General features: G+C 52.0%; 1 protein-coding gene across 1 annotated transcript; it reads left to right on the forward strand.

Moving 5' to 3' along the window:
• Nucleotides 1-4,746: 4,746 nt before the first annotated feature.
• LOC114041560 (zinc finger protein 383-like) lies at nt 4,747-13,250 on the forward strand (the record flags this gene model as incomplete). The annotated part of the gene is given in 5 exon segments (XM_027860070.1): nt 4,747-4,918; nt 6,822-7,025; nt 7,371-7,466; nt 12,240-12,619; nt 12,621-13,250. Coding segments are annotated over 5 exon segments (1,482 nt in total), but the record flags the coding sequence as incomplete, so codon positions are not given.
• Nucleotides 13,251-13,252: the final 2 nt, after the last annotated feature.

A 13,252-nucleotide genomic window follows, 5' to 3' on the forward strand; every position in this document is an offset into this window, starting at 1 on the left:
TGTGGATTTCACCTCTATCTTACAGCATCTCTTGTGGATTTCACCTCTGCAGCATCTGCCCAAAATACCCCCTTCTCTCCTCTGATATCCCCACCCCTCTGGTATAGGTCCTTATCACCCCATGCCTGGACTGTGGCAATAGCTGCTGGGGTGGGGTGGGAGTGCCTGCCTCAGGTCTCACCCCACTCTGCTCCATCCTCCATTCATCCACCAAGTGGACTTTCCTCAAGCTCAGGTCTGAGTATGTCACCCCACCCCCTACTCAATAAACTCCAGTGGCTTTCTTTCAGGACCAAATATAATGTCCTCTAATATTAATTACAGAATTTAATAGTTGGAAGGGGGCTGTCATCAGACAGCTAGCCTAAGACATACTCAGGAATCCCAGTGATAATTTTATCTGGCAAATGGTCATCCAGTCTCTGATTGAAGAGTTCCAAATCATTGATTAAAAAACAAAAAACCAACAGCACACAGCCAAGGACAGATCCCTGGGGCCCTCCACCACAGACTTCCTGACATATTAATATTGAACCATTAACAACCTCTTTTTGGGTCCCTCCATCCAACCAGTTTAAATCTTCACTGCGTCATTGTCTAGCTTGCCCATCCCTATGTATTCCACAAGAACAGAATGAACTACTTTTCACAAAACTTTTTAAAATTGCAGGCAAATTCTATGATGTTTCCTCAACTTTAAACGTAGCAGTCCTGCCAAAAAATGAAGTGCAAAAATGAGACATCAGCTTTCAAGGCTGAAAAGTGCTTTAGGGGCAGCTAGGTGGCGCAGTGGATACAGCAACAGCTCTGGAGTCAGGAGGACCTGAGATCAAATATGGCCTCAGACACATAACACTAGCTGTGTAACTCTGGGCAACTCAACCCCAAATGCCCTTCCCCCCCCAAAAAAAGTGCTTTGACATACAGTTGGTACTGTGATAATTCCCATGTGACAGATGAGGCTCAGGTTAAGCCAACTGTCCTTGGTGACATAGAGAACCTGGAGTCAGGAAGACCCAAGTTCAAATTCTGCTCCAGACTATCAGTGTGACCCTGGAAAAGTCACTTAATCTCTGTCACTTCCCCAACTATAAAATGGGGATAATAATCCCGGAGTTGTGAGGATCAAATGAGATGGTATTTGTTTGAAAGTGCTTGGCACACAGTAGGTGCTTAATGCGTGTTTCTTGCCTCACTTGTTCTAACACTACCCCCACACATATACTCACACCTCATCTCTAAAGTCCAAATTCATCTTAACACTAGGACGGGGCAGGAGTTGGGGGGTGGATAGCCACCAGAAACAGGGCCAATGGCCCAGCAGGCACTTTCGCGCACGTCCACTAGGGAGAGTGAAGAGTCTTGGCTGCGACAGGACACCGAGGGGCTTCCTTGGGACCCCATCTTCGCCATCAAACACCGAATTAGGTGACCAAGACAGCTAGTGCCAGAGGAGGCCTTGAAACTTGAGCAGGGCCTTGAAGGCTGCTCCAGGCGTGCTGGCAGGCTTGTGAGGCCAAGATGTGGGGTGGGGCGGACTGCCCCCTCATCTCCTGCAGGGCCCCTCGCTCGGGAGGGGATGGATGGTATATGGAGTCTGTCAGGCTCGGCGGGGCTCTCTCGGAGCATGCGCACAAGCCTCCCTACTGGTCCCCACGACGTTCCTCAGTCATCCTGGCCAACCCAGGACATGTGACAGGCCAGGGTCGGGATAGGGAGGGTCGGAAGTGTGGAAATCAACACCGGAAGTCGCAGTTTCTGAACCTTGCCCGCCCTCCAGCTACAGAGGCCCAGCCTAGCTCTGATCCTGAGGGAGGAGGCCAAGGTGGGTCCTCTAGGAAGGGAGGTGAGGTCGAGGGGGAGGGGGGGAAGAGGGCGGGGCTTCAGACGCCACGTTTGGAAGGTGAGGCGCTGGCTTCTCGCCATGCCCCTCCCCAACCAACGCACTCATTGGCCTGCTTCTGGGGGCGGGGCTGAGCTATCATCCAATCATTAGGTCGCTCCATCCGTATCAGAGGCGGGAGTTGAGGCCTGGCCAGGCAGCGTGCACGTGGTGGGGCCTCGCTTAATCCTCCCCCTCCCCCCTCCTCCTAATCATCTCTGAAGTCAGAGTACCTGTGACCTAATTCCATTTTCCACGTGCCCCATGTGATTGTGGGTAAGTCATTTTCTCTCCTTAGTCCTCAGTTTCCTGCTCTGTAAAATGAAGTGTGCCAAATAAACCAGGTGGCCCCCAGGACCCTCCCAGCTCCAGGTCCACGGCCGGTAATCCTGTGTGTTCCTTCTCCATTTGGCTGGACGTTGATGGAGAAAGTCCTACAGCAGAACTGCTTGGGTTAGTCAGTCAGCTAATAAGCCTTTATTGAGCGCTTTCTGTGTGTCAGTCACGTGCTAAGGGCTGGAGATGCAAAGAGAGGCCAAAGTCGGAGGTTGGGGATGCAATGGATAGACTGTCCGGCCTGAAGTCAGCGAGATTCATCTTCCTGAGTTCAAATCCAGCCTCAGACACTTACCAGGTGTGTGGCCCTGGTTTGCCTCAGTTTCCTCATCTGTAAAATGAGCTGGAGAAGGAAATGGCAAACACTCAGTGTCTCTCCCAAGAAAACCCCACGTGGGGTCACGGGGAGTTGGACACAGCTGAAAGGAGTGAACCGCAGCAAAAAGTCAGTCCCTGCCCCTCAAGGAGCTCCCGTTCCAGGAGGAGCGGGCGAGCCCACAGCCACTACACACAAGCAGTGTACAGGGCGATGGCAGAAGGAAGGCTTCCTGTAGGAGGTGGGATTTCAGCTGGGACTTGAAGGAAGCCGGAGAGGTCATCGGTCAGAGTGGAGGAGGGAGAGCGTTTTAGGCAGGGGATGGCCAGAGAGGATGACAGGACAGCCAGGAAGCCCGGGTCAGTCTTGTCCGGACTGACCTCCCTGGAGCTCGTCAGGGTCAGACCTTTGGTGGCTGAATGGAGGATGGCCTGGAGCCTGGCAGACCCCCAGCCCCTCTGTGGTCGAGTCTCACAGCGGGGAGCCGGGCCTTTGTCTCCCGAAACCAGTCTGTCTGGCTCTCTCCTGCAGCTGCTGCAAATGGTCTCTGCCCTGGTGTTCAGCTGCAGCCCCTTCTTGCGCCCTCCCAGCCCGGACCCTGCCTCACGGCTTACTGAAAAATCAAAGCCATCTCAGTGACGTCGTGCTTGTCCCCGAGAGGAGGGGTCTCAGCAGCCATCGTGTGGCCGGCAGGGGTCCAGGCACCCTGAGAAGCCTCCCCAGGGGTTAGCCCCCTCCCCCACCCCCGAGACAGCAGGAGGAGGAGGTCCAGAGGGTCGCTGGTGCATGCCGGCCTCTAGCACCAGACCTGTAACCTTTACCCAGAGAAACTCCTCTTGTCTTTCTCTCCCATATCTCTCCCTGTGTCTCTCCGTCTCCCGTGTCTCTCTCCCCCATCTCTCCCTGTGTCTCTGTCTCTCTCTCCCTCCCATGTCTCTCTCTCCCCGTCTCTCCCCGTCTCTCCCTCTGTCTCCGTCTCTCGTCCGTCCCGGCAGCCGTGGGCACCTCTGGCTCGCGTCCAGCCACCCCTTCTCGCTCCAGGCTGCCGCCCCCCCTCTTGCCCTCGCCCCAGCCCAGCGGCTGCGAGGAGGACGGTGGCCATTTCCGCGGTGCTTTCCCATTATTGACTCTCTAATCTTCACAACCAGCCGGGGGCAGGGCTTTTGATAATTTTACAGATGAATAAACTGAGGCTGAGGGAGGTTGGGCGGCTGACCTCGGCTCATGGGAAGGATCTGAACTCGGGTCTGCTTGGAATCTTTCTCTTCCTTCCAGCTGGTCTCGGGTGTGGCCTTTGCAGATCCCTCCCCTCCCCAGACTGCCTTGTGGTTACGTCTGCGGCAGACTAGAAGCCCCTTGAGGGCAGCTGGGCGCGGGTGCCATCGGCCTCACGGTTCCCTCTTCTTCCCCAGCTCTGTCTTCGGAGAGCGGGCGAAGCGGCCATGGCCCTAGCGCTTCTCACGGACGGGCCTCTGCAGGTGAGCAGGGGGCGCTTAGCCCTTTGGAAAGCAGACGCGGATGCCTCTCCGCGTGCTCCTGTGCCCCTGTGCCGCCGGGCATTCTGCGCACGCCCTCGGCATCAGAGGCCTGGGCCTTGGGCTCCTCCCCCTGCCTGGGGCCCAGCAGCCCCCGATGTCCCGTCTTCCGAGGCACAAGGAGCCTCTGGCCGGCCCCCGGGGTGCGTTTGGCACGTTTGCCCACATTCCTAATTCCATTGAGAGCCCTGGGATCCAGCGTTGTCCTTTTTAAGGGTCTCCCCCAGGGCTTCGCAATCAGGAGCCCAGCCCGGTTGGGCACCATCCCAGGGGCCCCCAAGTGCCCGCCAGAACATTCCAAGCAGGCCCTTCGTCCCTTTGGCAGTTTTTAGACGGTCCCAAAATGACAGGGGGAGGGATGAACGCCGGGGCAGCTGGTGGGCCCTGAGTACAAGATCTGTGCCAATTCAGCACACTGCCAGGCCACGCCGAGCACCAGAAACATTGCCCCCACCTTCCACTTCCTCTGTGGGGCCCTGCCCGGAGGCCGAGCCTGACCCAGGCTGGTCTGGGAACTCACATGGCAGACTGCCGTGAAAGGAGGCCCTCCCTCTCTCCCAGCCTATACAAGCTAAGTCTACTTAAGCATGGCAGGGAAGGAACGTTTCTCAAGGATCCTCAGACGTTGACTCAGGTGGGCCATGCTGGTCACCCTCGCTTCAGTGACCTCCTGACCAATGAAGACAGTCACCTTCAGTGTTAAGTCTAGCAGGCGTGAGGTAGGCTTTACTCTTGCTATCCTAAGAAACAGACCCGTATTCCCCAGGCTGCACATTAGGACAACACTCTCCAAAGACAGCGTGGCGCCTCCCAGGACGGTGTCCCCAGCCAGGGGAGTCCTCCAGAGCGGTAAGAGAAGCCGTAAGCCACCATGGCGGGGGAAGAACCACAGGACGACTGCTTCCTGAGACCCTGCTCACCTTCAACAAACACTTGTCTTTCCAGATGGACAGTTCTCAGAGTGGGGCAGCCAATGAGGGCACGGAGATGGGGAGAGCTCTCAAATCTTTGACCTAGAAATGGGACAAAGGAATGACAGCCTCAAAAAATGTCCCCCCTGCCAGGGGTGGATGCGCCGGTCACTACAGAAAGTGGGGATGCTATGGACTGCAGAAGAAAATGCAGACCAGACTATCAGGTGGGGGGGGGGACAAAGGAACAATTCTTGGAGAAGAGGGAATGGGGGTGGAGAGTGCAAGCCCCACGATTCAGTGGGGGGGAAAAGAGAAGGGTCGGAATCGCTCACAGTTTAATAAAGAGCATAGCTATCAAAATAGATCAATTAGAATTAATTAAGAGAATTGAGCACTTAAAGCAAATTGCAAGAACTTGGGATAGGCTGGGTAAATGGAAACTAGGCTAGAGCCAGGGAGACTAGACCAGCATAAAATGAGTTGTCGTTAAGTAATCTTATCACGTCCAATTCTCTGAGACCTCATTTGGGCTTTTCTTGGCAAAGATACTGGTTTGCCATTTCCTTCTCCAGATCATTTTACAGATGAGGAAACAGAGGCAAAGAGGATTAAGTGACTTACCCAGGGTCACACAGCTTGAAGTATCTGAGGCTGAACTCAGGTCTTCCTGACTTCAGGCCCAGCACTGTATCCTCTGCCACCTAGGTGCATAAATTGGCCCTGACTTAATAAGGCAAGGAGATAGTCATTATGTAACAGATAAATGGTGGAAAACAAAAACCTACCAACCCTAATTTTAAGTGGGAATAAGTTAAATAATCCAGGGGAACGATAGTGGCAGGACATTAAGCCAAAAGCCAACCCAGGAAATAGCTGACAATCAAGGATTACAATGAAGATGTGGCCTCCAATCTCTTGGGGAAGGGCACGTCAGAACCGCAGCCTGAGGGAGACCAAGGTAAACCAGGAAAGGAGCCAGAAGAGGAACGTGGCCAGTGAACTTAGGCATTCAGAAAGGGCAAGGGAACAGGATTGCTAAGTCCATTCCGCCACTGATGTAGTGTAGGCAATGGGAATGCGAAGGGAAGAGCTCCTCCCCTCTAAGGTAGACACAGGCTTCAGTGAGGCTGTTCTGTTCCGCCCTCGAGCAGGAAGATAACCAAAGGAGGACCTGTTGGACTGATAGGGTGTACTTTGAATGGTTCTTAAAGAATGTGCATACTGCTTAGCACCATGTGGCACTCGACCACAAGAGCCTTGTGCTAGAGAACAAAAACAAATGTAAAAAACCAGGAACACTAAGCAAATGCTCTGCAGACCATCATGCTAAAAAAAAAAATTGATACAGAAAACAGGCAAAAGATACAGATCTAAATGGGGTTTAATATAATACCCAGAGTAAGTGGACGGGTCAGAGAACCACTCAGGCAATGCTAACTATGCAGCAGAGAATGAGAAAGATGGGAGGATGGATCAGCTGCGACCAGAATGACTGGAAAAGGCAAAGGAGGGGGGAGGGCACAAGCATTTATTAAGTCCCTGTGTTATGCCAGGCACTGCGATAAGCACTTTTTAAGTACCCCATTTGATCGTCACAACCTTCGGAGGTAGTGCTGTTTTTACCCTCATTTTACGATTGAGGAAACTGAGGCAGACAGTGACCTGTCCCATGAGGTCCCACATCTAATTAAGTGTCTTGGGCTGGATTTAAACTGCCCTCTTTCTGGGCACTGTGGTGCTCCCTCAAGGCCTCATGGAGGCGGAAGAGAAGGAAGGACGGAGTGCAGAGTGGCTGGGTGGCCATCAGAGGACCCAGGGACGGTGATGGGGGCCCCAAGAGGAGAACTGTAGCTTTTCTCCTGGGCTGGGGCCCTGGGAGCTCCCCTCCCCCACAGACGTGTCTTGGGTGTTTCAGGAGCCTGTGACTTTCCAGGACGTGGCCGTGGACTTCACCCAGAGGGAATGGGGGTGCCTGCAGCCCACCCAGAAAGCCCTGTACCGGGACGTGATGCTGGAGAACTACAGGAACCTGGTGTGCCTGGGTAAGGGCGGCTGCCCCAGGGCCTCAGAACGGGAATGGGGGCTGCCTGGAGGGCAGAGGCGTCCTGGTCTGTGCAGAAGGCTGTCCCAGGGAACACCTTTGGTGGCCACATCGAGGTGTGGTCTCCGAGTTTGTTCACTGTGGTCAGGTTCTCTCCCGATGTCTCCACCTTCAGCAGGCTCTGGTCCCAGGACCTGCCGCTTCCTCCTGAGCTCAGACGTGCCCCATCTTTCCCACACGTCCTTCGGGCTCCCCTGTGTCACTGTCTGGGCCTTCCTAGGGAATCCTGCCATGAGGACTGAGGACGGAATGCTGAAGGAAGTACTTTTGCATTTCCATTGAACAGGCCTCGTGTTCTCCAAGCCCTGGGTAATCTGCCAGCTGGAGCAGGGAGACACGCCCTGGGGGCCAGAGGGTGATGCCCCTAGAATCAACAATGCAGGTGAGCAGATCGGGGTGCGCCACCCATGGAGTGCGCCACCCATGGAGTGCTGGGCAGCTGGCCTGGGGGAGGACTTCTCAGCACCCACTGGCCACCTCCCGAGACCCTCCAGGCTCAGCCTGGCAGGGCTCCCACCCCCCTTCCTAGGCTGGCTTGTTACCTCCTGAGACCCCTCCCTATCTCTCCACTCTCATTTTTCAGAAATTTGCTTCCAACTTTGTAGGAAGAATTCTTTCATTGTTCAGCCTTAGGCGTGCCTACCTTCTTTACAAGCCGCTCTTCCCAGACCTCTGTTTTCTGGTCATGAGGTCACTGCCTCTTCTCTGCATTATTGCATAGACTCTTATCAGCTTTCCTGGATGCCTCATCCTTGTTCTTTTTAATCTAGGGATAGGACCTCATTGTACAAATGTACCACCCTTTGATCATTCCCTTATTGTCCTCCTGGGGGTGCTTCAAGTTTGGGGTTTGGGGCTGTCACCAAGGATGTTGCTTTGAAAATCTTTGTAGAGCCAGCTTTTCTTAAACATTGGTCAACGCTCTGTTCGCTGCCCTGATCTTGGGACAAAGGGCACGGTCCTTTGGGTGACTCTCACTATGGACTGCTAGGTCACTTCCAAAAAAGTCACTGCTATGAGTTTGCCAGGGGTGCAGCAAGGAATGCTGGATGGCATAGAATTCTTTGGCTTTTAATGATTTTTTCCCATCTTTGGGGGTTGAGCTAGCACCTCAGAGATGTTTAAAGGTGCATCCAGAGGTTCCCAAACTTATTTGGCCTACTGCCCCCTTTTTAAAAAAAAGTTACTCAGCACACTCTTGGAAATACCCTGTAACAGGTTTTTTTTGTTTTTTGTTTTGAAATTTACGTCATTTCAAAAAAATATAATTTTTTAAAAGACATCTTAAATTTAATAATTTATTGTAAACTTGTGGGGTTTTTCCTGCATTGAAATATTGATGACGCAATATTGTGTCACATCACCATATAGTGTCGTATTGTAAACAAGTCATGGCACACAAATATTCCTGCCGATGCACGCTGGACTTCCCAACCATGTGCACTATGGTGGCCTGCCAGCACTTGCTAGTTAAGACCTGTCAATGGACTTGACCAGTGATCGGTTATAACTTATATTTTGTGTGTTTATTTGGAAACTAATGTAATCACTTTGACTTTAACTCTGTTATACAACAGACATGTACAAACGGTTTTTCAAAATTCTCTTCTCTTCTTTCCTTCTGCTTCCACCACCCCCTTATTTTTATTCAATAACCCTCCAGTTGCACCCGAGGCTACTACCTCCCCCCTGGATCATTCCAGCGCCCCCCAGGGGGCTATATCACCCTTTGGGAACCCCTGGGTGCATCTTTCTGATTAAAAACAAGGCCAGATCAAGCCAACAACCCTTTCTTAAGTGCTTTCTCTATGCCGGGCATTGTGCTAAGCCAGGAGTGGGGAACCTGTGGCCTTCTAAATCCTTAAGTGCAGCCTTTTGACCGAATCCAGGTTTTACAGAACAAATCTTTTTAATAAAAGGGGATCTAAAGAGGCGGTCTGTGAGGCAGGCCCGGGCAGGAGGCCTGGGGTTGGGGAGGAGGACTGCAGCGGGACGGCAGGCAGGCAGGGGAAGGGGGGTCTTAGAGGACTGGGGGGCCTGGAGGAGATAGAGGGCCACAGCAGGTCACTGAGCAAGAGGGACACGGTCGGACGTGCGCTTTGGGAGAATCATTTTGGTGACCCAGGGGCACCCAGTGGCGACTGACCCAGCATGAGTGCTCATGGGAGCGAGTCCACACAGAGGCTGACCACGACGTTTGGCTTCTCTTTGGAAAATTGGCCGTTTCTATCGTGGCCATCGTCTCTCTTGCTGTTTTCGCGTCTTGTCTGTGGCCTGTATCCTCCGGCGGAGGCACGGTGAGTCGCCGTTTGGCGTATCTGAGCCCCAGCTGCTCTCCAAGGAAGCGCCTTCTCGGTAAGGCAGATGTTGCAGGAAATAAGGGGTCCCGATGCAGCCGTGAAGCCTCGCGCCTCAAATGCTATCCTTCCTGTTTGCAGGCAGCACCTCCCACCGTCTGGTGTTGTGTCTTTCTTCTTGTTTTGCATCAAGTTTGTGTTTAATTTCACTTCCTTAGAGGCACGGGGCTTGGTGGGCACAGGGCCAGCTGAGGCGTGGAGAAGACGCCTGTCTCCTACATCCAGGCTGGGTGGTTCTGCACTGGTGGAGGGCATTTCCTCTCCTGGCACTCCTGCACCAACGACCTCACAGGAGTAGCCCCCACCCCCGCCCCAGCCGCTGGGAAGCACGCCCAGGAACTGGGGCCAGGCCATAGCCCAGCTGACCCGTCAGATTCGCTCTCTTTTGTATGTTCTACGGTTCTGTTACTGAGGCTGCCTCTTAGACGTAGATGTGCGCTGTATTGTTTTGATGCCAGCAGCGTCCTCGCAGCCTGGCTGTAAGGAGGAAGGGGGCTGACGCTGGGGGAGCACAGAGGCAGCCGGGGATGGCCGGGGAGCTGGAGCCATGGTCAAGCAAGTTCGGGGATGAGCAGCCCCGTGCTGCTGGCTGTGCCAGACCGTCAGGGGTCAAGGTCAGGACCGGCCCCCTGGTGTAACAGTGAGGAAACGGGCCCACGGAACCAAAAAGACTCGTCCGCAGCATCGAGGGCTGGATTCAAACCCCTCTCCTTGGTTCCAGACCACACTGGCTCCTCAATTCCGTCATTGGAGCCGTGAGTTGTTAGAAAGAAAGCTCTTTAGAATACTTCTCTGGAGAAAGGTCTTTGCTCTTTAGAAGAACATCGTTGAGACACAGGCCTGGTAGGGCTTGGTTACTCGGACCAAGTGCTGTGCAGAATTGTCACTTCTCTGTGTAGTTTTCTGTCTGCAGCGTGACGATGCCTCCTTCCTTTTGTCCTTTTTAGCTGTCTTTTCTGATTTAGCAGGAGTATGGCCAGGGGTCCACTGTTTGCATTTGAATTTCTCCGATTGCTAGAAAGTTTGAATACTTTTTCAAGTGGTTATTGAAAATTAGTTTCTTCCTTCTAAGAAATACTGGTACATAGACACCTCAAACTGAACACATCTTCTTCCCCTTGTCCCTGCTGCTGTGTTTCCACCGTCCTGTCGGTCACCCAGGCTCAGAACCTCAGTGTCATCTGCAGCCTTGCTGTGGCCGGGGCCTGTCATTTATCCCATCACGGCATCTCTCCAACATGCCCTCACCCCGGTGCCAGCCCCATCGCTCGGGACCCGGACTATGGCAGTAGCTGCCGGCATGGGGAGGTCCACCTGCCTCAGCCCATCCTCCATTCAGCTACCAAGCACAGGTTTGGGCACGTCACCCCCTACTCAGTAATCTCCAATGGCTCCCTGTTACCTCCAAGGACAGATACAAAATGCTCTCTGCAGCCGTCTTCTGCTCCACCCTCCAGGCACTCCACACTCCTTACCTTCTCCTGGGCTTCCCTCCGAGTCGGAAGCGCTCTTGCTGCTCACCTCGGCCACTTCAAGACCCGGCCCAAGTCTCACCCTTTCCAGCCCCGCTCTGAGATCTCTTTCCATCTACCCTGCTTATAACTTGTATGAAAATAGTCTGATGCTCATGGTCTCGCCCATGGTCTCAGTGGGCTCCTGAACGCAGGGACCAGTGCCAGGCCCATGGTAAGTGCCGGATAAATGCTTGTGGATCGGCAGGCTGACCTCGGCTTCCTGCGGCTCCGTTCAGTTCTATGGGATTAGGAGCAGAGGACGAAGGCGAATGGCGCCGAGGCAGAGGAAGCAAGGCCATTTCCCCAACACTTTTCACCAAACGATTCTCTTGTCCCCGGTGTTTTGTGGTCAAACACAGCTTAGTGGTCTGCCCTTTGTCTTTGCTCTGGATGATTACTTAGGTTTCCTCGCAAGCACGCATGCACAAAGTATTCTTCTCATTAATTTCCAGGGGAGGGTTGTGGATAAAGAGCTGGCCTCCTGGTCAGGAAGACTTTCCTTCCTGTCCTGCCTCTGACACGTGATAGCCGGCCCTTGGACACACACCAGTTATGTGACCCTGGGCAAGCCGGCTCTGCAGGCATCTCCCTAGGACCGGAAGAGGCCCACAAGGGCTGATCAGATTGATAGGGGGCGTTTACTCCTCGGGAAACACCTTCTACTCACGAAATCACTGGTCCGAACCAAAAACAAGTCTAACCTGAGGTTGGTTCTTTTGGGTTTTTTCTTTGTAAATCCCACTTTGGTGTGTCCTGGGCAACGCCCCCGCTCCCTTTTTTCTCCACTGAGGCCCTATGATATTAATGCCATTTTGTCCTTCCGTGCCAATTTTGGGTACTTGATTGCTACAAAGAAGCTGTTGGTATTTTCATTGTTTCTGTAAAACTGATAAAGTAATTTGGGTAGTATTGTCTGTTCTCTATGCTTGATGTGAGAAAATCCATCAACATCTAGTTAAACTTAATCTACTGTCTCCCCTTGATCTATCCATTTCGTAATCCCACCCACAAGGAACTGAGGTTTGTTCAGCCTATCTTGTTCTTGAAGAAGTCAGGGAATCATTACTTGTCTTTCTATATGTTCACTAATCATCTTTTCAATAATAAGTTCAAAGAGAAAGGTTTTAATAAACTATAAATGACCACGTGGACATGACTGGTATTATTTGTTCTATATTTTAATGTTTGACAGTCATTTTTCTTGGTAGAGCATACAGGAGACACTGCAGGACTAAGTATAATACAGAGGAAAATGGAAATATTTACATTTTTTATTTTTTTCAGGTCAGGAGAGTAAGGCAGAAACCAAGCGATTATTTCCTAAGCTGGGCTTACATGTGGAAGAGTCATCCCAGGAGAGACTCACAATGGATGGTCCTTGGGGCTCTGAGTTGGAAGGAGACTGGAAATACAGAACGAGGTTAGAGAGTCAGCAGAACAAAGGGGAGAAACCTCATGGATGTAATCAATGTGGGAAAAGTTTTCGTTGGAACATACATCTTGTTCAACATCAACGGGTGCATACTGGAGAGAAGCTTTATAAATGTAATGAATGTGAAAAGGCCTTCCGCCAGAAAACGCAACTTACTCGGCATAAGCAAATTCATACTGGAGAGAAACCTTATGAATGTAATGAATGTGGGAAGGCCTTCCGTTGGAAGACACAGCTTAATGAGCTTAATGAGAATTCGTACTGGAGAGAAACCTTATCCTTGTAATGAATGTGGGAAGGCCTTCCATTGGAAGACACAGCTTAATGAACACTGGAGAATTCGTACTGGAGAGAAACCTTATCCTTGTAATGAATGTGGGAAAGCCTTCCGAAAGAATGCCCAGCTTATTCAACATCAACGAATTCATACAGGAGAGAAACCTTATGAATGTAATGAATGTGGCAAAGCTTTCCGAAAGAACACACATCTTGCTGATCATCAGAGAATCCACACTGGAGAGAAACCTTACGAATGCAGTGACTGTGGGAAAACTTTTCGTTGGAGCACACAACTTAGCCAACATCAACGACTTCATACTGGAGAGAAACCATATGAATGCAATGAATGTGGAAAGGCCTTCCGCCAGAGCACACACCTTACCGAACATCAGAGAATTCATACTGGAGAGAAGCCTTATGCATGTGATAAATGTGGGAAGGCTTTCAGCTGGAACACACAACTTACTCAACACCAGGGAATTCACACTGGTGAGAAACCTTACGAATGTGATGAATGTGGGAAGGCTTTCTGTCAGAATACACAGCTTACTCAACACCAGAGAATTCACACTGGTGAGAAACCTTA

Source organism: Vombatus ursinus, unplaced genomic scaffold, assembly GCF_900497805.2.
Source record: "Vombatus ursinus unplaced genomic scaffold, bare-nosed wombat genome assembly UNPS02014175.1, whole genome shotgun sequence".
In the NCBI taxonomy this organism is placed as follows: domain Eukaryota; kingdom Metazoa; phylum Chordata; class Mammalia; order Diprotodontia; family Vombatidae; genus Vombatus; species Vombatus ursinus.